General features: G+C 60.6%; 1 protein-coding gene across 4 annotated transcripts in view; it reads right to left on the bottom strand.

The window, feature by feature from the left end:
• Positions 1 to 527: 527 nt before the first annotated feature.
• SACK1F (scaffolding CK1 anchoring protein F) overlaps positions 528 to 26,830 on the bottom strand; it is a 30,980-nt gene continuing 4,677 nt past the window's right edge. Inside the window, exons 1-5 of one of the 4 annotated variants that reach the window (XM_089307658.1) lie at positions 14,223 to 14,339; positions 12,080 to 12,247; positions 11,454 to 11,575; positions 9,802 to 10,472; positions 528 to 4,529 (exon numbers count right to left, since the gene is read on the bottom strand). In XM_089307658.1, coding sequence (XP_089163784.1) covers positions 4,480 to 4,529; positions 9,802 to 10,472; positions 11,454 to 11,575; positions 12,080 to 12,232 — 996 coding nt within the window. In that variant the 5' untranslated portion in view covers positions 12,233 to 12,247; positions 14,223 to 14,339 and the 3' untranslated portion in view covers positions 528 to 4,479. Of the gene's footprint in view, positions 4,530 to 9,801; positions 10,473 to 11,453; positions 11,576 to 12,079; positions 12,248 to 12,769; positions 13,029 to 14,222; positions 14,340 to 26,830 lie in introns of those variants that run through there. The other 3 variants (XM_089307657.1, XM_008275205.4, XM_089307659.1) reach the window with 3 other exon arrangements.

Here is a 26,830-nt window from a genome sequence, read left to right as displayed (position 1 = left end):
GACCAGCAGGGAATCGAAACTGCAGCTGGGACGCCAGGCTCACGGCTCGGCTCGGCGCTCGGCGCTCGGCAGCGATCTGCCCTTGCCCCGGAGGGCCGTGGGCACCGCCTGTTCCTGCCTTCTCTCTCCCTCTCCCCCAGGCACCCACGCCCGCGCTGGCTTCCCTGGACATCTGTTCCAGAAGCTACTTTTAAGTGGCCGCAGACAATGCCCCCACTTGTGGCCGCTTCCTGGGTGAAAACCTGTTTCCAGCCGCCTGCTCCTGGGAGAGGCCACACGGTGCAGGGAGGGGGCTCCGGGTCCCAGGCCCCCCGTAACTCGTCGGGTGGCTCTGGACCACTTCCCTCACCCAGACATGCCCCCTTCCTGTGTTAGCCTTCTGAAAGGAAGCACACATTGTGGTCCAGCAGGTTCAGCTGCCAGTCACTGCCATTGCTATCCCCTACTGGAACACCGATTCAAGACCCGGCTGCTCCGCTTCTGATCCAGATCCCTGCGAATGCACCGGGGCAGGCGGCAGATGGCAGAAATACCTGGGCTTCTGCTGCCCACGTGGGAGACCGAGATTGCGCCCGCTGGCTTCGGCCCCAGCCGTGGTCATCTGGGGAGTGAAACAGCAAATGGAAGATCTCTCTCTGTCTCCCTTTCTGTCGCTCTGCCTTTCAAATAAATGGGGGGGAAAAAAGAGCAACTGTCCTCGAAGAAAGGATTAGAGCAGGAGAATTTTAATTAAATAGCAGATGACACAACCCCATTTGGCTTCTGTGTGCAGCGTCAGAAGTCGGGAACAAGATTAAAATGGTCATGATCAATTTGGGAACCTCTGATGCCTCCCAGTTTATTAGCCTGGTTTTCTTCTTTTTCTTTTCATTTTACTTGAAAGGCAAAGAGACAAAGAGGGGGAGAGAGAATCTGCCATTTACTTGTCCACCCTCCAAATGCCTGCAGCAGCCAGGGCTGGGCCAGGCCCAAGCCAGGAACCAGGAACTCCCATCCAGTCCTCCACTGGGGTGGGCCGTGACTTGCTGCCTCCCAGGGTGCACATCAGCAAGAAGCTGGATCAGGAGCAGAGCCAGGACTTGAAGCAGGCACTGCACTATGGACTGCAGGAGTCTCAGGTGGACACTTAACCACTGTACCAAATGCCTGCCCCGCTCCCAGCCTGGTTTAATTTCTGTATTTGTGTGGCCTTCAGGTCTTCGATCACTTAACAAACAGGTGCTGCAGTTACAACGGTGAGCCGGGCGGAGCAGGCCGCAGGCTCGGCAGCCCAGAGAAGAATGGGTCCCGATGGTGCCAGACTTCGAGTGTGCTGTCCATGGCTGGGAGGCTGGCAGCTTTGCGGAGCAGGCCTGAGAAGTTCACTTGTGAGGGCTTCGTACCCACCTGGCACCGACTCTCACTCCTGCACTCGCACCCCGCCCTGCCCGTGTCCTCTAAGCTGTGCCCCTCCCTGCCGTGTTCCGGCTCAGCGCACAGAGCCCGGGTAGCAGTGGGGGCCTGTTCTGGAACATCGGCACAGATGATCAGTGACAGCTGCAGGCTCCTTTGGGTAGGGAGGCTGGGGGGTGGGGGTGGCACACAGCCAGGCGATGAGCCACGTCCATGGAGCACGGCTGGGCTAAGCGGCTGCTGGAGGGGCTCTGTCCGCCTTCGCTCACACGGCGGCGGCCAGTGAGCAGGTCCCTGCTTGGCCTGACTGGGGCACAGAGGCTCCCCCGCTGCTTCCGGGGGCACGGGCACTGCCGGGCACACACAGGCACGTCCCGCGGTGTTTTCCGTGCAGGACAGGAAGGAAGGAGAACAGATTGGGAGGGCACTGACAGGGAGCTGAGTGGAGCGAGACAGATGTGTGCTCGCAAGCACACCTGTTCTGGGGACGGCGCGGCAGTGAGGAATGGATGCTGGGACGTCTGCCTGGGCAGGCAGCCAGGCACACTCCGCCAACCCCTCTCCAGGGGACCTTGTCGGCCGTCTCACCCGGAGGCCGCCCCTGGCGTTCAGTACATGGAGGCCTGGGGGCCTTTGACATCTACAGCTCTGCGCCCTACCATCCTCCCCAGAGGGTTTGAGCTCGCGGAGGGTCCCCGGTCTGCATCGGGGGAAGCTGTGTGCCTCACCTGAAACACGGGGTATCACCTGTGCAATTCACGCTCAGCTCGATGAGCTGCTTCCCAAATACATGGGGGCGCTCCACTTGGTCAGGGCTCTTTGCTTTTTTCTTAGTTGAAACCTACATGTGACCAAAGTATCTAGCATAGGGACTGGCATACAGTAGGTGCCCAGTAAGTGGAAGAAAGAACGGCCGTATGAGAGAAAAGGATACCCCTTCCTCTCTCTTGGCCAGTTTCTTCCATATCTCTAGGCCTTTTTTTTTTTTTTTTTGGTCTAACCTTTCTAGAAAGTTCTATACAGGCATAGGGGAGTGGGGTCAGCGGAGGCTACTCAAGGGCACCTTTGAGGACTCAGCACTGGTGAGACAGCTGACAGGGGAGACTGCGACGACCTCCCTGCCCTGGGCAGTGTCCTGTGGCCCCCGTCACTCGGGCACAGAAGCCGGGGTAGCCGCAACCCCAAGGGTCTCAGCTCACTGGGCCACTAGCCCTCCCCCGGGGCTGCACCCACTGTTAACACCGGAAAGTGAGCCAGCTGCTTGGTGTCAGCGTGCGGTGGGGCCGCCGAGAGCCCTGTGGAAGCTGCTGAACAGGGACCAAGGGCACGATCCGCCCGAGCTGCCATCCCGCTGGGAAGGCCGGATGTTCCCTGGAGCCATGACGGGGGAGAGGCTCTGAAAGAGGCGGCACTGCAGACACGAGCTGCCCGTACGACCTCAGGATCGGCAGCGACTGCACAGCCTTCCGGCTGCAATCTGACTCAGACACTCCAGAGGGGAGCCCCGGGGTCCTCTTAGCCACACCTGTGTAGGGATGAGGATGGCGAGGCCGGGGAGGGGCCCTGCCCAGGAGGCCTCCTGCCTGAAGGCCAGCACTCTTCCCCTCCCGTCTACACCGAGATAATCCCCACCGTGGGCCATTGGCTCAGTGGGGCTTCCAGTCTGGGGTCGGCCAAGAAGGCAGGGGAGGGGACAGGAGGGCCCGGCCTGCTTGGGGTCAGAGGGGAAGGCAGACCGTGGGCCTGCTCCTGTCCTGGGAGGCACAAGCAGCCTGGGCAGTTACTTAGAGGCTGTTCCTGCCCCAGGCCGAGGACCCTCTCTCCCCACTGGTGTCTCACACCTTTGGGCTGTGACGCTGGCAGCCCCCCCTCCCCCCCAGCAAGCACAGGTGCACAACACTGCCAGGTCTCAGTGCTCAGCGCACACCTCCAGGAGCGTTTAATCCTCACAACAGCCCAGGCAGGCGGGCCAGGGTGCACTCCCTCCACACCCCGCAGGCCAGCTCCAGACGCAGGACGAGAGCCCTGGGGACAGGCTGGCCCTTTCTTTCCCCTCCCCCCAGGTGGCTGCCACGTGTGGCCCCACGTCCCATGGCCCAGCCTGGGTGCCCCTCCCACAGCACAGGTGTCCCAGGATAGTGGGAGGGAAAGAAAGGGGACAGAGGTTGGGGGCTGGAGTCGGAGGCTGGAGAGGCTGCCGGGCCGGCCCGGGGGGATCCGCAGCTCGGCAAGGTCTCCCCTGGGCCCGGCCTCGCGGCAGTCGGGCCGACCAGCCCCGGGGAGCCACACAGCTCCTCAGCACCGTCCGACTCTTCCAGGAGGCCGAGCCTGGTCTTCGGCTGAAATGTGCCCGGAGCAGCCCCGGCTGGTGAAGGGGCCCCAGCCTCTCCCCACCCCGTGCCCAGAACTTCTCTAGGCCAAGCCCTCTGCCTGTTTGGTATTGCAAACCGAGGTGGTCTGAGGGGAGGAGCAGGCCAGGCAGAGGCACTGTAGGAACCCACAGGGGCTGGCGTTGGCCAGGGAGGCCTGGAGCACACAGGCTGAGGAAGAGGGAGACCTCGGCACAGCAAGGTCAGCGTCTGCTGCCGGGGGCGGGCGGCGGCGGAGGGGGTGGCGTGTCCAGTCTGGAGCCAGCAGTCTGAGGGCTGGGCCAGGAGGACCACAGCAGCAGCTCCTTCCTAGGGTTCTGAGGCTGGAGCAAGGCTGGAACTGAGTCCGGCCTCTTCCCTTTTATTCCACCAACCTCCTGGGGGGACCAGAAGCCCCAGGAAGCTTAGGGAAGGAGAAGCCAGAGGGAGGGGCTGCCCCAGAAACCCCATCCCATGAAGGTGTGAAGACATGGCCCTCACCCCACTTGGGGCCTGCCTGTGGGGGAGGGGCCAGCACAAAGGGGAGCAGGCACAGCTCAGCATCAACAAGGCACCGTGGGGTCGTGGGGTCGTCCTGAGATGCTTCCCGTCCTCTGGTTCGGGACTCAGGGGCCCTCCCCGAGGCCAGCTGGGGTCCGGAGTGCAAACAGTTGCAGGGTGTGGCCCAGGCTCGGCATAGCACCACACAGGGCAGGTCGGCAACCTCAGGTCCTGCAGCTCAGCAAACCACACAATTGCTCGACTTGGAGGGACTGGGGCTTGCTTTACCTGTGGAGACACGGGACAGGGGACATAGCAGAGAGCTCGCTGGATTCACCTCCAGCCCCTGACCCACGCGCTGGCCACACTGCACGTCTCGGGGTGGGGGTTTCCGTCTCCCGCTCAAGCCACTGATCTGGAAACCAGGCCAACAGGGCACCGCGGAGCGCAAAAGGAGAGCGTCTTTGTGCTCTGGTGGCCTCTGCAGACCCCCACCTCCCCGGAGGAGAGGGAAGGATCCAGACTCCAGAACCGACAGATGCCAGCCATGACGTGGGAGTCTTGCCAAGCCGAGGCGCGCTAGTGGCATCATCACGAGGCACAACCCCAGGCGTCCTCTAGGGCAGCCCTCACAGGCAGCCACAGTGTCCAGAGCCAGTCAGTGGCACGGCCAGGCCCGGTCCTCTTGCCAAGCAGGGCGCCCACTCTGGGAAAATCCGCGCCTCTGGAAGCGTCAGGACTGAGCGAGGCCCCGGCAAATCGGGGGCTCGGGGTTGCAGTTTTAAGGTGCACGTGGGGGAGGCGCACGCCACACTGAGGGCAGGGGTGGGGGGAGAGAAAGCTGCCTACCCCCCAGGCCTCCACCATGCCTTTCAACTTCCTGTCCAATCCCAAGATGAGGCCAGCAGTTTCTGCCGCCAGCTTCCTGCTCTCTGACCTTGGAGGGGAGGAGGGGCGCTGCCGAGGCGGAGCGGACACCCAGGGGCCCTGGAGGTGTCAGGCTGCTGTGCTGCGGCCGCCTTTCCCCGCAGAGGCCGAGCTGTTTCCTGCCAGCTCCTGCGCACAGCAAGGGTTGTCTCCCCTGGGCTCACGCCACCTTCCGGTATCACCGCAGCTGTGAATTTAATTAGGGTGGCACCTGCCTCCTCCTCTGGACCGTTAGCAAGAGACACACTGGGCAGGCCTGGGGTAGGGACCCGGCTCTAGCAGCCCCTCCCCCCTTCTCCCAGCCCCCACCGTGACCACCAAAGCTCCTGCTTGTGTCCGTTGTCTGCCCCCTCTAACCACAGCCTGGTCTGGGCCGGACAGAGCCAGGTCTTCTGAACTGCCCACGAGCCCTGCCGCGCCTGGAGCCGGGAGGGGAGCCGAGTCACTTTGTGCGGTGGCACTGAGGGCCATGTCCGGCTCTGCCGAAGGCACTGAGCTCTGCTGTCCCGGAGTCCCTCACTGCCGCGATGGCCGCATCGTCCCCGCTTCCCCTCCTCCGCGGCTCGTTCTACTTGCCTGGCCTACTAAGCAGAACCGAGTGCCTCCCGAGGGGCAGCTGCATTTGGAGCCAGGTAAGCAAATCGATCTCGGCCATCCTGACGCCGGAGCGGCAGCAGCTTCCCAAGGCCCCGAGGCCCCAGCTGCTTCCCAGGACTGCACCCCGCGCTGCTTGGAAGGCCACCGAAAGCAGGGGAAAAATCCTTTGCATCCCATCATTCCTCCCGCGTGCAGGTGAATCACTCGCTCAGGTCAATGAGGACATAAACAGCCCCTCCATTTTTTCCCTACAAACCACGGGTGGCATGGGTGTGGGTGCTCCAAAGGCGGCTTAGGATAGAAGTCAGTCTTCAAAGGGGAGGGGCACTGAAGTGAGACTGCCAATGGGGGTGTGAAGCAAGAGGGCAGGGCCACTAAATGACAGGAGGGCGGGGCTACGGGGACAGCCTGGGGGATTCGGGACCTGCGATTGGTCAGCCTGCTCAGCAGGCAGGCACTGCGGTGCAGGGGACACTGACGTGGGAGTCACGACGGGGACAGTGGGTTGCATCTTCCTGTAGATCTTGGGGCTTTGTCTGGAAGATTCCTCCCCCAGCAGCCCACGTGGCTCTCTGCGTTCAAGTCCTCACTCAGATCCCTCCTTGGTCAGAGAGGCCTTCCCAGACCACCCTTCATAAAATGGCCATCCCCTCGCCTGCATGCCCACAGGGTGCTCTGTTCTGTTCACCGCTGTAGCAGGACCTGGTCAGTGGCTGGACACAGTGGGCATCTCACAGCTGCGTTGCCACTAATATGAAAGCGGGCGGGCACGGCCGAGCTGCACGGGGGGATGTGCATGTCCGTTGCCCTCACTGGGCCCAGGAGAAGCTGGAAGGAGAGGCACGGATGTCTGCCAGGATTAAGGACGCCTGGCCTCCTCTAGAGCCGGGTGGGACACGCACTGCCCCCCACCCCAGGGCAGCAGGAACTCGGAAACCCTGCCTTCCCAGGACAGCACTTGAGTAGACAACTCAGCCTGGAACGGGTCCTTCCGCGCTCTGAGCCCAGGAAGCACCTCCCTGGTGTGCAGCACCTGGGTGTGCTCCCAGGAAGCACACCCAATGGGGACCTGGATTCCAGGAGAGAACTGAGGCTTCCGGTCCCCAGGAGTGACCCAGAGAACCTGGCCCCCAAATCCAGGAGCCCAGCGGCCACCGCTCTATGGAGCCAGACCACGCTGCTTGCTGGGGAGCTGTGGGAGGGGCTCAGGGAGGCTGCTGCCCCGGGGGTGCATCCCCCCCCCTTCCTCTCAGCCCCCACCAACCCCCGGGCTCTTCCAGTCTTGACAGTGCTGCAGATGTCTGACCCTAGACTTTCAGAGACAGCCATGGTGCTTTGCAGAAGGCCCTGGACACACATACTGGCCTCAGGGTCTCCAGGGTCTCGTGTGTAAGATGCCACTGACAGGCAGGTGGTCATGAGGACCACCGAGTTCTGAGTGTTAGCATCTAGAACGCATCTCCTGGAACTCAGAAGTGCAGGGTGGGGTGTCAGGTCCAGTTACCCTCGCCTGGAGAATCCTGAGCTGGGGTCCCGTCTGGTACCCGCTGTGTCACTCTCGAGTGGTTGGGTGCAGATTCCTGAGTCCAGCCCAGGGGCCACTGACTGCCCCCGGGGGGCCTGGCCTATGGGGGAGGAGGACACTGGCCCAGTGCATCCAGCCCAGGAACGCAGTCTCCTTAGGGGAGAAAAAAGGAAAAGGAAAAACGTGCCCGGCTTCTGCCACTAGAGGGGGCTGTGAGCCTTCAAATCGCCGGGCAGCTCCCACCTCCCAGCCCAAGCGGGAAGGGGGCCCCCTGCGGCCGCACCTGGGCTTGCCGGCCCGCGCCTGCTACATCCTCACCGCTGTCAGCTCTCGGCCTGGTCTGTTTTCCTCTCTTCTCCCCTCCCTGTCATCAGCCCAGCTTCTCTCTTGACAAGGGGCTGCCGAGACAGACAGTCACCAACAGCAAAGCGGCTTCAGGACACCTCCCTAGCCACACCCCTTCCTTTTCCGGGAGCGGGGTGGAGGCTGTGCCCAGGGTGTGGGGTGCCATGCATGGTGAGCCGAGAGCCGCCGGTGCCTGTCCTGATGGTGTTCTGGAAGTTCACTGTGGGAAGAGGACGCCTCCCCTGGAGAGGGGCCGGCAGGCAGAGAGCAGGACAGGGTGCTCTTGCCTTTCCTGCTGGCCTCCGAGGGACACGGACGGCCTCATGGGGAGCGTGCACCCCAGGGCTAGATGCCTGCCCTGGGTTTCCTCTGCAGGATGGGGTGGGGGGTGGAGGCGGGCCATGCTGGCTGTCCCAGCAGGTGCACTCCTGCCCTGACTGTCCCTCACTCTGTGCTGTGCCAGGCACACTGGAGAGGAGCTCCCCCAGTGTGCAGGCTGGTCAGCCCGCTGGCTGGGGACAAACACTCAGGGAAGTTAGCAGAGGTGGCACCACCCCAGCCATCCACGCCACCAGGGACTGGATGCCGAGAGCAAGACGGGCCCCACGTTTCTATGGAAACAGCACCTCAGGGTGAGGGGCTGCAGGAGGAGCTTGTTCTTCCCCTCCACATCCAGCCCAGTCCAGCTGGGGCTCGGGAAAGGGCCGCCCTCCCCCTGCCCTGCCAGGTGTTCTCCATGGCAACCCGCCTCCAAACAGCAGGGGGAGGGGGCAGTGTGTGTGCACAGCGGTGGTAGCGGCACATGCCGGGAGCCAGGGGCTCTCACACAGAACGCAGGCCCCTCGCCCCTCGCCCAGGCCTGGCCTTCAATCCTGGCCCCACCACTACTCCCCAGCCCTGGGACCGTTTAGTTCACCTCTCCCAGCTTCCACCTGCCACCTCCGCACGGCCAGGGCGCCTTCCCAGGTGCTAGGTCGCTTTCGGGCCAGCGGTGCAGCCCTGGAAACCCCACCGTGCCCACTGAGACCCCTGAGCTGCTCTCAAAAGAAGCAAGTTTACCCAACAAGCACAGACGGGCATGCTGGGGGGTCAGCAGAGGGGAGGGTGGTTGGGGTCCTGGCTCTCCCTCCACTCCCGATCAGGAGTGTGGGGACAAATGGGCTCTGGGAGGCCTCGGGCTGCCCAGGGTGAGACCTCAGGCTCTGCCCTCCCCTGCCTGGCTAGTCAGGGGCCCAGGCATCATCAGTGCCAAGCCCCTCAGCCCCGGCGGCAGGCGTCACGGCACAGCGATGCCCACATCCCTGCAGGAGCGCAGCTCCTCTGCTCTGAGCTGCCCGCCTCTTCCTGTCCCTGGGGGAGGCAGCAGAGGATTGCCCAGGCACTTGGATGTTCCGGGCTCTTGAGCAGCCTGGCCAGCCCTAGCTGGTGTGGCCATAAAGGGAGTGAACCAGCAGACACAAGATTCTCTCCCTCTTCCTCTCTCTCTCTCCCCCCCCCCTTCCCTCCCGTTCAATCAGATGAAAATAAAGACGCATGAAAAAAAAAAGTCCAGCACAGAACCTTCTGCCTGCCCTGGACTGAAGGGTGGCGAGGTGCGGAGGGCACCGAGCACTCTGGCTGTCACCACCACCTCCCCAGAGTTCACACCGGAGCCTGCTCTGGAGGAGATCAAGGCCAGGGCCTCCGGGGGACCCCAGAGGATGGCAAGAAAGACGCAGCCACGGCCACCACCCCCGAGGGTGAGTGGCACGGCAAACCCACTGATCAGAAGCACGGCAAACCAAACCTACAGCAGACATGGCAAAGCGGGGCGGGGCCTGGGTGAGGGTGTGTGTGTCGGACCAGGCTACAGCCTGACCGCAGGTGATTAGGCCCCGACAATGCTTGCTAGGAAAAGCCCCAAATCAGAGCCAGGGGCCCAGCCTCCGCCTCCAGCAGGCACCGAGCGCTTCCCGTCCCCTGGACGCTGGGTGCTCCCTGGCTCATGACTCCCACTCTCAAAGAGGAAACTCAGAACCGCAGACTCCCAGAAAGGCCTGAGCTGCAACGGGGCCCCAGGACCCTCGGACCCCAGGGCCTTCGCTCCCTCGGTGCCGGCAGGCTGCCCTCGTGCAGACAGGAGGCAGTGCCCCTGGACAGGGCCGGGGACAGGGCCAGGGGGCTCACCTGAGATGTCAGCACCGTTGGAACCCTCATTGGGCCTCTTCCCTGCCCGAATCTCCCTGTTGGTGAGGGTCTCGGTGGAGAGGGAGCCGGCTGTGCCGTTGGGTGCTGCAGGCCTCTTGGGCCGCTGGCTGAAAAGCCTGCCGCTGAAGCGCTTGCCCTCCTTGGCCACGGTGGCCTCCCCGTTGGCAGCCTCCCCCTTGCTGTTCCGGGATCGGGGCTTCAGGTCCACGTGTATGTGGGAGACCATCCGGCGTGGCTCTGCCAGGGGCATGGGCTCCACGGGGGGCAGCACCTGCTCCAGCGTCACCAGGTCGTTGAGGAAGCTCTCCAGGCGCCAGGCCGACTCGCCACCTCCGCTGGCCTCCTCCTGCCCCACGGGGTGGCCGCCAGCCTCCTGCTGCTGCCGCACGGCCCGACGCATCATCTCTCCCGGCGGCCGGCGGCTGCCCGCCACCAAGGCGTACTTGGGGTTGATGAGCTTGCGCGCCACGGTGGAGGAGTACTTGAGGCCCAGTCTGCCGGCGCCTCCCGCCAGTCCCAGGTGCCGGTACAGGTCCACCTCCTCGGAAATGGCGTACAGCTCCCGGAACTCCACGTCGAAGGGCTCCACGTACTGCCCCGTCAGGAGGAGGAGGAGGTTCCTGTCCACGCAGGAGGAACTCCAGGTGAAGCTGCAGACACGGCGACAGAAATGCGGAACACAGCGCCTTGTGGGCAGCCACCTCCACGCGGCTGTGGCCGGCCTCCCCGCTCTCCCTTGACCAACCCAGAGCCTCCTGTTTCTCCAGGTCTGGGCCTCAAATGCAAAAGCAGGTGGCAGTGGACTCTGGGAAGGGACACGGGACGGCAGGGCTGGGTTCACACCTGTCCCCTGCTCCCCGTGTGCGCCTCACACCCAGCACCAGGTCCACAGAGCTGTCCTGAGGCTCTGCCTGAATAGAAGGCTACTCCAAAAGGCTCACAGGGAAAACGGAATTAAAAGATAAGTTTATTTTAGTGCAAAAAAACACTTTAAAGTGAGTGTTATTTTTTCCCCATAACGTGCATCCCCGCGCACTCTCTGGAGGCCGTTATAGCTGATGGAAAGTGCCGGGCGTGGGAACGGCGCGCGCGCCTGCCGCCGCGGCTGCTGTTGGTACTGCTCCACTCCTCCCGCTTCCTCCCTGCATCTGTAGAGCACTTGCTGCCGGCACGGCTGCCCGTGTGAGACGACGCGGGCCGCTTAGTCATCGGGCCACGTGCTCAGCCTCCCCTCCTCAGCTGCACTCCAGGTCGCCTGGAGGGCAGAGGCCACACAGAAGCCGCCACAGACCCGGGCTCTTCGACAACGAGTCCAGCAGCCTCCCCTCCACGCCTGGCCCTCAGAGTTCTCTCCCAGCTCTGAGCCATTCTACTCGCTGCCCGGCCCAGCGAAGGACAAGCCTCCACGGGCGGCCAGTTTCTGGGGACCGTGAAGGGCAGGCAGTGCGAATGCTATGTGAGGATGCTCCCCTTTCCAGAATGATCCGTTCACCGGGCAGGAGGCTGTGCTGGGCCGCGGGGCAGAGGCCATCTCCTAAGACTCACGAGGGTGCAGGCTCTGGCCCAGCGCCTCCCTGGATGGCGGCTGTGAGAAGGCCCCGGGGCCCCTTTTCTGACCTGCCCCAACTCACCTGTAGGATCCCGTGGCTACCTGGTCACCGTCCACCATCAGGAACCTCGATGACAGGGCCCCCCTGATCTTCCCCGTGGGCGTGTAGAAGCCCACGCCAGTCACAGAGCGGACACGGATGTTCTGTCGGGGACAGGAGGAGGCGCTGTCACCCAGTGGGGGCAGGCAGATGAGGAGCGCTCCCGCCCCTGAACCCCGCCTGCTGGCTCTGCCTTCGCTGGACTTCCTGCACTGGGACTCTTTGTGGAGAGCGGGAGGAAGCCATCAAGTCTGGCTTTGGGCCTGGACAAGCCAGGGTGGCCACTGCCTGTCCCCAGAGCTGCCCAGGAAGAGAACCACGGCCCTGGACTTTGAACCCAACAGTGAGGTTGGGGGACTGTGGGCCGAGCACCCCAGGACGAGGCCAAGCCTGCCTCCCTCGGCGGCAGCAGCCTTGGGATGAAGTGCAGCCTGGATGTGGAATTCAGTAGTTACCAGTTGTGATGCAAGGCTTCACACAGAGGGAGAGCGGTTGAGATTGTGAAGTTCACCAGAGCCCCCTGAACTGGAGAGGGGGCGGGAGGAAGAGCCGGAGGAAGGGGCCGAGGGAGCCTCCGTCGCCTCTCCCGCCCCGGTGGGGCCTCTCACCCGGATGCGGAAGTCGGTGAGTTCCAGGCCCTGGCACATCTCCAGGAAGCACGGGACTCCGGCCTCGTCCAGGATGACGTACACGGGGACCCGGCGCTTCGAGGCGGCGTCCACCACGTCTTGGAAGATGTCGCAGTCGGTGAAGAGGTCCATGACCACAGCGATGACCTAGTGGGAAGGGCACCACTGATGCCCACAGAGACCATGCACCCCCGGGGACACATCTGCCCAGAGAGGGCCTGGGGGCCACGAGTAAAACACGCCACTTGGGGGCAGGCATTTTGCTGCAGCAGCTAAGACCTTGCCTGGGACGCCCGCAGCCCACCCTGGAGTGCCTGGGTTCAAGTCCCAGCTGTGCCGGGTTCCAGCTTCCTGCTAATGTGCAGCCTGGGAGGCAGCTGGGATGGCCAAGTCGTCGGGTTTCTGAGAGACCTGGACTGGGCTCTGGGCTTCAGCCTGGCCAGCCCCGGCCCATTCATTTGGGGAGTGAAACAACGGATGAGAACTCATTCTCTCTCTCCGCCTCTCAAGTAAAAAGTCAGTAGTTACATGACACACACACACACAGCCAGCATTCGCACCATTCCCCATCCACCCCAGTGCAGGTTTCACCCTGGACACTGTCGCTCCCCCTCTTCGTGGAGGAACGACACTAAGCCCTGCCTAGGCTTCATATCCGAGTCACGGCACCATTATGTCGCTCCCCGTCTTCATGGGGGAATGACACAGGACCCTGCGCTGTTCTTTCGTCTGCTCGGCCCTCCCCGGGTTTGCTGCTGGTTCTTCCCGGGTTGGCTACTATCCCTTCCACCTCCGTGGAAGGGCAGTTCCCCCTGGCCGCATTCCCCACTTCCGCAGGGGAGCGGCACACCGCCGGCCAGCTTTCTCGGGGGCTGCACGGGTTCCCTTAGATGTTCCCCATAGATGTTCCTGATGCATGCCGTCTCTCTCCTCCTTTATAGTCCTCCTCCGCCAATCCTAACTCGGCTGCCCACACGCCGAGCACGCCGCTCTCCTCCAATCAGGAGCAAGTCCTACAGTTTATTAGTTGAACTGGAGGCAGCTGTGCGGAAGCTGTTTACTTCTCTCCCAGTGCCACATTGTGGGAGAGCAGATGCATAGAATAAGTCTTAATTCGAGTAACTTAGTCTAGTCCGGATTGCTCCCCACAGACACGCCCCCGTCCCCAGGGATTTTCCAGCTGCTCTTCAGAGCCAACCAGGGGAGAGCGAGGAGGCTGGGGCATGGCTCCTGCTGCCCCAGAGGAAGGAGCCCGGGGGAGGAGTGGCGGGCTCGTTCCCGAGGCGGGGACCTGCTGGAACAGCGCTTTCTCAGCAGGTCCCGGCGCCCAGGTCTCCCCGCAGCTGTGCACAGCTCTGCTGTCCAAGCACAGGTCTGGGCAGAGCTCCAGCTGGCTGGGATCCCCCGGCCACCAGGTGTCCAAGCCCCTCCCACCCATCCGCAGGTTGCTGCAGGCCTCTTCCCTTGCGGGAGCTGGTCCCGCTGATCCTTCCCGGAAGGCCAGCCCCGGCAGCCTGAGGCAGATCTGCCTGTGTGGCTTCTGCCACAGGGCTTCCCCACCGGCCCCAAGCACTGCGCGTGGGACACATGTGATGCAGCTTGGGAGTGCGAGATTCGGTCTTCACTTTGCATCCACCCACTTTCTATATTTGTGGCCTTGGGTGAGCCTCTGTCTTCCCATCTGCAAAGTGGGGCTTCCCTGGCTAATGTGCCAAGCACCAGATGCCGTCCCTGGCATGGTCGCACCAGGCGGTGGCTGCTAGATAGGGTGGAATGAGTCTGCCCCCCATCACAGCCCAAGTGCAGACTCTGAGGTCAGGCACGCCAGGCCTGGTCTTCCAACCCCAGGGCTGGCTGGCTTGTCTGTGGCCCGGCTTCCTCGGAGTTAATAATAGCACCTGTCTCCAAAGGTTGTTACGAAGACTTAGCGCGACAGACCGTGAGAATACCGAGCGCAGTGCCTGGCAGTGTGGCCAGCTCAACAAGCCACCCTCACCGTCACCGTCACCACCCCCTTTACGCTGGCTATACTGTGCCCCCACCCCCACTCTCGCCCCCACCCCCACCCTTGCACCCACCCCCACCCCTTCACGGAGGCCTCTTCCCCACCTTTGACCCTTACGTTTGCTCTTGGGTGGGAGTGATTGCCAAGCCCACAGGCAGGGGGAGGACCCGGAGCTGGAAAAGCAACAATACTCACTTTATAGGGTTAGTCAGGGTGGATGATAAGACAGCTGCACAAAATAACTAAGGAGTAAGGTAAATGAGATAAACACGAGGAGCAGCACAGGTGACTGACTGTGGCAAGGGTGGGGGGAAAGGGGAGGGGAAGGAGGGAGGGAGACAGAGAACTTCTGGCCGGGGAGGGAAGGACTTCACCGAGCAAGGAGAGGCAGGGAGGACAGAAGCTCGGGGCACCACATGCCCTGAGCGGAGAAGCCAGCTGGGCTGCCCGGGCCCGTGCGGTGGGACACCTCGCCTGCCGCACACAGTGGCCCATGCCTAGCAGGCCAAGGACACGGCATATGGGCGTGGTGATGGCTAACTGTGTGTGTGACCTATGGCTGGGGGCATGGCGCCCAGATATTTGGCCAATCACGATTCCCAATGTTTCTATGAAGGTGTATTCCGGATGAGACTAACATTTCAATCAGTGGACCTCAAGCAAGGTAGAAGACCCTCCACGCTGCTGTGGGCCTCCCCCCACCACTGAAGAGATCAGAGGCTGACCCGAGCCCCTCGGAGCCTCGGGGCACCCTGCCAGCAGCCCGCCTTGCCCCGGGCGGCAACTCCTGGTCTCTGACCGCTGGCCGACATCATGGGGCTCAGCCTTGCAGCTCTACAGTCCCATGAGGCAATTCCTTACCATCTCTGTGACACACACACACACTCACACACACTCACACACACGCACGCACGCTCACTCCTGCTGGCTGTCCATCTCTGCAGAACCCTAATACGGGCTGCACCTGCGCTGAGGACTTCCGGTGCACGCCACGCCATCACGCGTGCTGTAGGTGCGCTCTCTAATCTGCCCTGCACACGGCTCTACCACGAAGGACTCGGATTCCCATTTCACAGGCAAGGAAGTAAATGTAGCAGGGCAAAGTACGGTGTCGAAGGTCATGGAGCTGGCGGGTGGCAGAGCGCGAAACTCAGGTGTTTCTGGCTGCAGGGTCTTGAAGCTGCTGATTCGGAGGCGGGGCTGCCGTGCTGTGTGTTAGAAATACCAGAGCAAAAACTCGGCACGGCAGAGCTGGCGCGGGGTGCGGTGGGTCAAGCTTTGGCTTGAGACGCCCATATCCCATGTCGGGGAGCCTGGGATCGGGTCACACCTCTGCTCCCAAACAGGTGCTAACGCAAACCCCAGGAGGCAGCAGGTGACGGCGCCGGTACTTGGATCCCTGCCACCTGTGTGGGAAACCCGGATGGAGTTCCTGGTTCCCGGCTTTGGTCTGGCCCAGCCCTGGCTGCTGTGGGCATGTGGAGAGTGAACCAGCAGGTGAAAGTGCGTGTTCTCTCTCTCTCTCTCTCTAGTGATAAACATAAATAAAACCCTGTTTTTGGGAAAGGCTAACCAAGGCAGACAAACTTCTGGCAAGATTGACACATAGAGGGGAGATGCCAGTAAAATACTGAATAAAAAAGGGGAAATAACTATACATATAATAGTGATTTATGAAGTAATAAAAATGGCAAAAAAAAACTATGAAGACAAATTATACATTAATGAACTTAAATTGCAAATGGCATGGACAACACTTTGAAACAACAAACTAAACGTGCTACACAAAATCCAGTAAGATTTATCCTGGGAATAGAAGGATGATTCAGCACCAGAAAATGCATCCTTTTCATCTGCGACCTTTATCAGACCGGGGAGAGGGAAGCTGTGTGACGTCTGAATAATTTTTAGGAAGTATCTGATGAAGCTAGATCTCGACGTGTGATTGAAATTCTCAGGGAACGAAAAGTAGAAGGAACCTTCTGTAAGTGGGTAAAACTCTCGTGCAACATGTTACCTAACAGAGAATTTAAGGAATATTCCGTTTAAGTTTGGGGCAGGTCAAGGTCATAACCGCTCCTGCTCAACAGCGCTGGTGGTCCTAGCCAAGGCAACACACAAGACAAAGAAAGGAGCTGTAAGAACTAGAAGAGACAAAACTCTCCAGATTTAGAGCTGGTACCACTTTCCTAGAAAACTCAGTAGAATTCAGAGAAGCTAAGAGAATCTAGCAGGATTGCCAGATACACAAAAAGCTCACAAAAAATCCTTCTACTCTGACATTAATCAACTGAACAGAAAACAGAAATAAAATCATTCACAACTGCAAATTAAGCACACGGTCTCTTTAAGGATAATTTTTGAAAATCCTATTAAAGGACACTTAAAATACGTGAAAGAGATGAAGAGATAAGTTCCCACGTCACATTTCCAAGGTCCAATTATTCCCCCGTGAATGAAACCCAGTGCAGCTCCAATCGAAGGTGTGCAAATGCTTTCTGCAGGAGGAACTCAGACGCTGCTAAGATGGGAGGAGAAGTAAAGATCTGCAAACAGCTGCACCAATTTTGAAAACAAGCTCCAAGGGACACTCATCCTGCCGGGGAGTAAGACACACCGCAGAGCCATTGTGGCAAGAACTGCAGTGTCCAGGAGGAAGGAGCCGGAAAAACAGACCAGCAGGACGGAGACCAGAAACATGAACGCTCAGTCTCTCCCTCCCTCCCTCTCTCTCTCTCTCTCACACACACACACACACACACACACACACACACAATCTTATCTATGGCAAGCGCAGAGTCCCAGCTAAGCGCACTGAGAAAGGACATTGTTCAGCAAATGCAATTGGGGAAGCTGGTTTATTATTATGGAGAGAAACTAAAGGTGGACCCTGCCTCACATCATATATACAGGTGGATGTCCAGTGGGCTCAGTATCTAAATGTGAAAGGTAAAACCTGTAAGAAAATCGAAGAAATGTAGGCAAATAGCTTCATGTCAAAGAGCAAGAACGTATTTAAGGTTCCAGAAGCATAAACCAGAAAGCAAACAAAATAAGATATAAAAGATGCCTCTGACTTTGCGGGGGTGGGGGGTTAGGGAAGGGTCCACTTATACAGATGCCCTAGACAAAGGCAACTGATGGGTGACAATGTCTGCATCCTAAAGGAATTCATAACATTTTTTCTTTTCTTTTTTTTCTTTTTTTTTTTTTTTTTTTTTTTTGACAGGCAGAGTGGATAGTGAGAGAGAGAGACAGAGAGAGAAAGCTCTTCCTTTTGCCGTTGGTTCACCCTCCAATGGCTGCCATGGCTGGTGCGCTGCGGCCTGTGCACCGCGCTGATCCGAAGGCAGGAGCCAGGTGCTTCTCCTGGTCTCCCATGGGGTGCAGGGCCCAAGCACTTGGGCCATCCTCCACTGCCTTCCCTGGCCACAGAAGAGAGGCAACCGGGACAGAATCCGGTGCCCCGACTGGGACTAGAACCCGGTGTGCCAGCGCCGCTAGGTGGAGGATTAGCTTATTGAGCCGTGGTGCTGGCTGGAATTCATAACATTTAAGAGATCCCTGCAAGTCAGCAAGGAAATGACAGGAAACTAATTAGAAAAATGGGTAAAGGGCTGAATAGGAGAAGCCTGAACGGCTCATAAGCATAGAGAGAGAAATGGACCTCGCCAGTGCCCAGAAGGATTCACATTAAAACCAGGAAACAAAGGGTGAGTGTAGGGATCGCACATCAGACCACCTGTACAGCACTGGCTTCCTGCTGCCCAGCTTCTGGCTGATGCTCCCCGGGAGGCCGCAGCCGGGGCTCAAGTACTTGGGTCCCTGCCATCCATATGGAAGTCCCGGATGGTGTTCCTGGCTCCTGGCTTCGGTCTGGCCCAGCCTTGGCTGTTGACTGCATTTGGGGATTCAACAAGCAGATGGAAGATTCTCTCTCTCTCTCTGCCTTACAAATAATAATAAAAAAAAAAATTCTGAACAAACACAGGGAATGAGAGAATTAAACATTAGAAAGCTGGATGATCTTACGTGTTTACGGTGGGGATGGGGAGCCCTCACTGTTGGTGGGAGGCACAGAGGTGCAGTATTCCACTGGGCAACAGGCAGAACTTGGTGGATAGAGTTCATAACCGGAAGTCAGTGGAGCCACGCTTGGCCACGCACCCCAGGGAGCCTCTCCGCCTCGGCTCAGGTCTGTGAGGGGCCAGGAGCAGACCCTCCCTGTAGCTCTCTTACTTGGGGACAACTTAGACGTCCCTCTCTCAAAGACCCGATGAGGAGTGTGCTGGATCGTCCTACAGTGGACAGAAGGAAAACACGGGTTCCGTGGACAGTAACTTGGGCAGCTTGGTTGGAAACGTCAGAGAACAAGGTCCACACACGGCCATGCTTTGGACATGGCCCAAGAGTCCCTCAAACTTCACGCACTGGAATTTAATACCCTTGTGACAACGACGACGGCAGTCAGAGGCGGGGCCTGTGGGAGGTGGGCAGCTAAGTGCCAGCAGCTTTGTAAGAGCGAGATGACCTGACGCCCTGGGCAGCCCTGGACCTCCGCAAGGCCATCACCAGATGCAGCCCTGGGACCACCACCCCTTTGATTTATAACACTGCCCAGCCTTGGGTGTTCTGGCTCTAGCAACACAAAATGGACATGTAAATAAAAAAACCACACTGCATAAAATGATACTGCCTGCTTTTCCAACTCACAAACACGACCAAGGAGGAAGAAACAGGAGGGAAGGAGAAAAGGGTGCCAGGAGGGGCATTCCTGGGGGCGGCAGCCGTGGTGGACCATGGACCAAGGCACCCAGTCAGCTGGCTGCACTTGAGGACCCCAAAATCCAACCCACCCACCCACCAAAAACCACATTCAATTCCTCCAGCTGGGTGGGCACAGCTCAGGGCAGGCTCAGGGTAGGGACAAGGGGTGGGTTTGAGACGCTGCTGCAGTCTGGCTTAACCCCATCACAAACAGGTTCCCGGAGCACGAGGCTGCCACCTCCTCATAGTGCTCCTGTGGCCAGAAACCATCATCCTCTTGCTGCCAAAGTCCCCCGGTGTCCAGCCCAGCGCTGGTTCTTGTCACCCAGGACTGCCTAGCTGGTTCACTCTGGCTCTTACTTTTGCTTTGTAATTGAAAAAGTGAGCAGAGAAGCCAGCCTGCCCTGGCCCTCATCTGCTGGGGGACGTGAGGAGAGGCTGCAGTCCCCAGGGATTGGCCTGTTGGAGGCTGGGTCTGTGACAACCTGCTGAGAACCAGCCGTCCGTGTCACCGCCAATTAAACAATGAAATATCTGTAGTAGGGGAAAAAATCAATTGCCTGCCGCCTCCCGCGCCTTGTGGTGGCGGAAAGTGATAATTATCCTGCACCTTGGCCTCCAAGGGCCCTGCGTGCCATTCAGCTCTGCAGCTCCCGGCTCCCTGTGCTGTGGCCGAGAACGTGCCCCGGCGATCCGTGCCCACGCCGAGCCCGACTCCAAGATTGCCAGTGTAGATGGAAAACCAGGCTTAGGGGCTCAGGAACCAGGGAAATGGATTTCACTGGCCGGCTCCCCACCCTGGGTCCTTTCCCCAGTTACCCACTGAGGTGCGGCACCCGGGGGACAGGGCGATTTCTCAGATGCTGGCCCAGCGGCTTTGCAGTAGCAAGACGTCTCCCCGAGTATGCTAGCTCCACACCTCCTCGCTGGACATCCTGACAAGGAAGGGGGTGGTTAGGGAGCCCCATGTCCCTCTAGCTGCCACTCAAGTTTAATTAAACTGCCAGCTCTCCAGGGTCGCCTTCTGGACTCCTTACTTACCACTGCCAACAGAAACTGTGAGAGGGGCTCTGCAGCGGGCCCCGCAGCCCTGCCGTGCGTGGATGTCCACGCCCAGAGACGACTGTCGCTGGGGCACATCCATCAGCCTGCCTGGTGTGCAGGTGCAGAATCCACACCCCAACACCCTCTCCATCACCCGGGCCAGAAGCTGGAGTCCACAGCCTTCTCCTCGCCACAGACCAAGTCCCATGGATCACTGGGTCCATCAGGTCCTGCCCCTCCGGGCACCTCCTCTGGTCACCTCCTCGCTGTTCCCACTGGTACTGCTGCCCCGGCTCAGGCCCGTGTCTGGAATAGTTTCCTGACTGGTCTCTCCATCTCTGCCCTCTCCCTAAAACAACAGACTCAGGGCCGGTGTTGTGGTGCGGCGGGTTAAGCCAGTGCCTGTGATGCCGGCATCCCATATGAGACTGGTTCAAGTCCCGGCTGCTCTGCTTCTGATCCAGACCAGCTCTCTGCTGATGACCTGGGAAAGCAGTAGAAGGTGGTCCAACTGCTTGGGCCCCTGCACCCATGTGGGAGACCCAGAAGAAGCTCCTGGCACCTGGCTTTGGCCTGGCCCAGCTCCAGCTGTTGCCGCCATTTGGGGGAGTGAACCAGCAGATGGAAGATCTCTCTGCCTCTGCCTCTCTCTGTAACTCCGCCTTTCAAGTAAAATAAATAAATCTTAAAAAAAAAAAAAAAAGATGCCAGTGCCATCACTCCCAGAAGTGGCACCCATGGATAATGTCTGCTCGGGGGAAAACTGGCTGGGAGCCTCACACCTGTCAGGCAGCGTCGGGTGCTTCTGCTCCTGCTCCTCTCGGGCCCTGGGAACCAGCCAGCACGTCTTCCCACCCAGTCCCGTTAACTCCTCCCTGCTCTGCGCACTTTGCATTCCAGGTAGACACCTGCGCTCCCTGACACTCAGTGTCACGTAACGGCTGCTCTGTGTGCCCGTCCCTTACCAGGCTGTGGGCTCGGGAGGGCGGAGCCCAGCTGATGCCTTTCAGAATGTCCGCCCTCAGCACAGATCTCAAGCCAGAGCCAGTCCTCCGTGTCTGTGGGGTGACGGAACGGGGGAGGCGGGGAGGGGCCGTGTCTCCTGCTCCGTCTGCTGGGTACGGGGACAGCGTTGCCGTATTCTTTATTCCATTAGCGACGAGGCGCCGGGTGAAGGGGAGAGAAAGGAGGCTGAGCGACAGACGCCTGCTCAGACCGCCTCGCTGGAAGGCGGGGTTGAGGCTCGCGAAGGGCAGGGAGAAGGGAGAAGAATTAGCGCCTTCAGGGCTGCTGTCCGGGCCACAGCTCAAAGATCGGCCTCTCTGTGTGCTCCCTGCGGGTCTGGAAGCAGCAGCCAGCCCTGGCTAAGGACAGTCCTTCACCAAGGGGGAGAGGGACCAAGGACACTGGCCGGGAGGCAGCAAGGGCCTTTGTGCGAATGACGGAAAGGGGTCTTCGCCTCTGTGACCGAGTGCTCGGCGGCTGCCATCAGCCGCCACGAGGCTGCCTGTGGGCGCGGCCTAAGGCAGCCTAGACTTGCAGAATCTCAGAGCCAGGAGGGATCCCTGCCGGCACGGGAGCCAGGTGGGGGCTGAGGTTACCCAGAGGTGGGACCTGAGCCTGGTGGGGAGCTTTTCTGCAACACCAAGATGTGACCTCCAGACCAAGTGGACGGGGCCGACCTGCTCTGGCTGGGGCTTCAGGCTGCCTCCAGGGACCCAAAACCAACATGCAGCGGACACACGGGGGGAGGCAGGGAGAAACAGACAACACCGTTCCTGCTGGCCGGCGGCTTTCTGATTCTGCAGAGATCCCAGCCTCCACTCTGTCCTTGCCCAGCTCTGCCGGGTGAGAAGTCAGAGCCTGAGCCCAGGGCTGGGCTGTGACAGTCCCTTCTCCTGGGGGGGGGGGGGGGTAGGACGGGAAAGGAGCTGGGGATGCTGTCCCACATCTCACTGCCTACCTCCCAGGGCTGTAGGGAGGCTGGGGTGGGATCATGCCATGAAATCCCAGTGGCGGGGAAGGGTCACTAGACTCAATCACTACAGGCAGTCAATCAATCGGAGTGACCTTCAGGTCCCTCAGGGTAGGGAGGTGGCAAAAATTCACCTGGGAGTGGAGAGGGCTGTGTGTATGGGGGGAAGGATGTGTATGTGTGTGTGGGAGGGGTGTGTATGTGTGTGGGGGGAGGTGTGTATATGGGGGAGGGGGGAGGGGTGTATGTGGGGAGGGGTGTGTATATGTGGGGAAGGGGAGAGCGGTGTATATGGGGAGGGGTATGTAGGGAGGGAGGAGTGTGTGGGGGAGGGGTATGTGGGGGAGGGGTGTGTATGTATATGTGTGAGGGAGGAGGTGCCTGTTAAATTGCAGATTCCGGGGCTTAATCCTCAAAGATGACGACAAAGAGCCCATGAAGATGCATTTAACCCCACCCCACCAGGTGATGTGAACCCTGGAGCGGACGGGTCACCTTGCGGGGAAGGCTGGGGAAGCAGAGAGTCTGATGGGGACGGGTGACGTGGCTGTGACTCGCACACGGACCAGGCCTCGGCCTCCTCCTGTGAAAGCAGGGAGGTGGTGCCCACCAGGAGCACGGCAGTGCCCGGGCTCAGCAGAGAGCTCAGAGCGGCAGGGCTGCCACTTCAGAGGGACGAGCGGGGAGCAGGCGGCCGGGCGGGGGCCTGCTGAGTGGCGATCAAAGCATGGGCAGGGCTACACTTCCAGGAAGGTCGGGCGGCCGGGCGGCCCAGTTAGGGGAGAGTCTGCAGGATGCGGCTGGGGGGAGCCAGAGTGGGGGGCCTGGAGGTAGGCTCCTCCGGGGGCACTGAGTGGCGCACTGGGGGAGGGGGCAGACGTGCAAGGCAAAGGCTTTCTCGTTGGAATGATCGCCCACAGGATGCGACCCAGAGCAGAGAACGACAGCTTTACCTTCTGCTCCCCGCTGACAGACATCGGGGGGGGGGGAGTGGTGAGAGAGGACAGCTGCCCCCGCCTGTCCCCCCAACTCGAAGGGGAACGTGCCAGTGCCCAGATGGCCAGCCTCTGCCCTCACTCCCTGACGGTGCCCGGCCCGCCGGGGGTCCCAGCGACAGCTGACGGCGCCCTAGCCCACGTCGTCTTTGTCAGTGTCCTCGGCAGATGGATCCCTTAGCACCCGTGTGCTGTCACTTCCCAGCCTAATAGTGACGTGGCTCACGGAATCAAGCTGGGGGCCCCAGCCTGGGGCAAGAGCTGCCTCCGCTCCCTCCCGCAGGCTCCAGCCGGGGGGTGGGGGGAATCCCACCCCCTCAGGAACCACCGGGTGTTTCATTCTTCCTGAGGGCGGCCCTGGATGCTTGATCCCGTGTGGGCCAAGCACAGGAGGGCGTCTCCGCCATCTACCCATGGGGGTGGAAGCCAAGCGCCCATCCCTCCTTGTACAGAGCGAGTAAGTGGCCTATACCCTCCTGAGTGGAGGTGCAGTTTGGGCCTCAGCCCCGGCCCACCAACAGGGTCCTGCTCCCTGCCCAGAGGTCTGGCTGCCCCGAGCCCCTCCCAGCCCCCCAAGCTGCGGCTTCCGGGCTGTGTGAGCTGTGAAGCAGTGTTCAGGCTCGCTAATTGGACATCTTTAAACACCAGGCTCCCTCAACGCCCCAGCAGCACCTGGAGCCCCATTCCGCCCCAGGGTCTGCATCCTCAAAGCAGGGCTCTGGTCCTGAGCCGGCCCACCTCTCCGCTACGCCCCTGCTGCTCGCTCCCCGCCGGACTGACCCAACGAGGCCGAGGCCATCACTCTTGACGCCTTTACCCGAGACGAGGCTGAACAAAGGGGTACACGCAAAGGAGGGCTCTCAGAGAGAGAGGACAGACCGCACCGATGTGATGAGGCCGCCTGACCCAGCCACGAGGCCCACGCGTGACCCACGGGCGGAGCACAGAGATGTCTCTCAAGATCTGAAGCCAGCTTTTCCCTGCCCTGTGCGCTTCCGGGATGACTTCCCCTGAGCTAGGTGGTGTTAATTAGTGAAAATTATCTGATGCAAGCTCATTTTAACATTAGCTTAAAGCCAAACATAATTAGGAAGATAAATCAACTGTTAAAAAATCCCGTGAAGACACACCAGTGGTTTCTAGACTCACCCATGAGTTTGGGTCGCCCCCTTGAGCTCTCAGCACCGCGCACAGGGGCAGAGCGAGGAGTCGCAGGCAGTACCTGCCGAGGTTACCTCCCGAACGCTCCACCAGGATGGGACGCGCGGAGCGGGCTGTCTGCTCCGGGGGCTGAGATGCAGCGAGGGCGACCAGCAGCTGCTGTCAGGGGCTGTCGCCGAGAGGGCTTCCCCAGGGAGGCGGGAAGGGGTCTCGCTCATGAAGGCAGTCGGGAGGGCCACTGTGGCGTCCGCCGGCCACTGCTGGCCCCACTCTTCCCCGACTGCGCCAGTTCCAGGGAGCCAGACTCAGCTCCCCTGTCCTGCACCCTGCTCTCTGACCCTCGAATCCTCATCCACTCGGAAAACAAGTGAAATGACAACTTCTAGAAGGGCTGTGGCACCCGAGTGCTCAACAAATAATAGCGGTCACCCCCACCCCACCCCCCGCGCCCGGGCTGTATACATTTTCTTTCTCGTCTCCCACATTGCCATCTGTAGATCTGGCTATCAGGCGCACAGTAGGTTCACGTTGTGTGCACGAGCAAATGTGGGCGTCCCCAGGCAGCCTGCGAACCCTCCGGGCAGGGTGGGGGCAGCTAAGGACACTCACTAGAGATCCTTGAAGACCCACAGGAAAAAGGTAAGGAGTCCTGGTCCCGCCTCTGCCCTTCAGCTCTGACTCACCGCTGAAAAACAAAACAGAGCCTCCCGCGTGCCCGGACAGCGGGCGACGGCCGAGCACGTCTGTGCCAGGCATGAGCTTACGGATTATAGGAAGCCTGGGCCAGAGAGACGCGCATCATGAGAGAAGCCGCAGGCTCTCTTCCAGGGCTGAGATCCTGGGATCATTAGCGAGTCCACAGACTCCAAGGATTTCACAGAAGAAAGAGAACCGCAGCCCAGGCTGACTCGGCTGGGGAGGAGCAGGGAGTGACAGTGACTCAGCCGGGGGTGGGGCAGGGGGAGGGGGAGTGCAGGGACAGAGGCAGGCGGGCCGCCAGGAACCTGCCTGCTCCTCCTGGGAGCACAGACTAGAAGGTGGCCCTGGAACAGCTCTGCTTTGTCCACACTGAGAAAAAAGGGAGGCAGCCCGGCCACCAGCCAAGGTGCCGCGGCATTCGGGGATCCAGAACCTGGTGGGGCGGCGCGGTGCTGGGCCAGGAGGGCCCCAAGTTCCGGGGGGCCTGAGAGTGGCCAAGGAAGAGGACAACACAGGTGCCCAGAAGCTGCCTACACCCAGAGTCCCTGTGTCACCTGCGGGTATTAAGAATGTTCCTGGGGCCGGTGCTGTGGCGTAGCGGGTAAAGCTGCCACCTGCAGTGCCGGCATCCCATGTGGGCACCAGTTCAATTCTCGGCTGCTCCACTTCTGCTCCAGTTCCCTGCTATGGCCTGGGAAAGCAGTGGAAGATGGCCGAAGTGCTTGGGCCCCTGCAGGGACTTGGACAATCTGCTCAACAGACTGGCCAAGAGAAGGTCAAGAAGTTGACTGTGGCCCCAACTTCTACTGTCCACCCTGGGAAACACCCAGAGTCTCAGGGACCCAAAGTGCCAAAGAGGGAACTTCCCGAGGCCGTGGTATCTGGGTCATGGTTAGCACTCGGCACCTTCCCACCCCAGTCTCCTGGGGCCTCTCCTCCCAACCAAAGCTCCAGTTGTCCAGAGTGAAAGAACTTGGGGTGTCTGCCCAGCCCGCTGGGACAGTGTGGCCAGTCAGGCCCCTCTGAAGGGCTGTGTGCGGGGGAATATCCTCAGATGCCTGGCTTAGGCACTTCCTGTCTAATCCCTCCCTTCCCACGGAAGTCCCTGGACTGAGGTCCTGGGTGCTCAGAGGCAGGCGCATGGCTGTCCCCACCAACAGCCACCACTGTATCAGGGCCATCAGATAAGCAAGGGGTGGGCAGTGGGCAGCAGCTCCTGTCTCACTCACAGGAAGAAGCAGGGCCCCCTGGGAAGCCGCTCCTGACCCTCTTGGCTCTCACCTCCCACGTGGAATGCCCCAGCACGCCTCCCACCTGCTGCAGAGACCGAGAAGGGGCAGTCATTTTCTGGGACAACTGACACCCGTGGGACACTTCCAGTTTCACTTTCTCCCTCGCTTTTCCAAAAGCAGCTGGAATTCCGGAGCCTCGGAGAGCGAGTACAGCTGGCCAGGGGCCCGGTCGGGACAGAAACCAAGACCTTTCGGCTTCAGAGCCTGTCTGCCGTGCCACAGAGCCGGGTCTCCACTGCTCGGGCATTCCAGCTCCTGGGACCAGTGACGGAGCAGAAAAGAGACACGGAACCCAGCAGGCAAAGCGCCCAGGGCTTGTCACGGATGCCTGAGCAGGCTGGGGCAGGATCCCAGGAGGGCCGTGCGGTGCTCACGCCCTGGGGCTGCTGCTGGGCCGTGATCCACCGGCCTCAAGAGGATGACGTCGAGGACCTGCCCGGTGCCTGGGAGACGAAGCTCGTGTGGCACGGGCACTAGCAGAAGGGTGGCAGGCTTAGGAGAGGAAGCCGTGGGTGTGCCTGCGGGTCCCTGGGCTGCCCTGAGAGGCCGCCCCTTGCTCTGTGCATCGAAAGAAGCTTTTGAAGGGCAGCTCAGAGGCTCACAAGGTCAACTGTCCACTGAGGAGAAGGGGGAGGAGAGGGGGGAGGGGGGAAGGAGGGAGGCAGACAGCAGGAGCAGTCCAGAACTCGGCCCAGGTCTCAGACACGGCTGTGAGGTGCGAACGAAGAGGATTATCTGCCTCTCAGGTTTCATAAACCTGTCAGACTCTCCGAAAAGCACATAGAGCTGGCG

The sequence above is a fragment of the Oryctolagus cuniculus genome, chromosome 11 (genome assembly GCF_051225735.1).
Source record: "Oryctolagus cuniculus isolate XC-2025 breed Fujian yellow rabbit chromosome 11, ASM5122573v1, whole genome shotgun sequence".
NCBI lineage: Eukaryota > Metazoa > Chordata > Mammalia > Lagomorpha > Leporidae > Oryctolagus > Oryctolagus cuniculus.
Note: the sequence above shows the minus strand (reverse complement) of the source record. Positions and strands in the feature narration are given on the sequence as shown.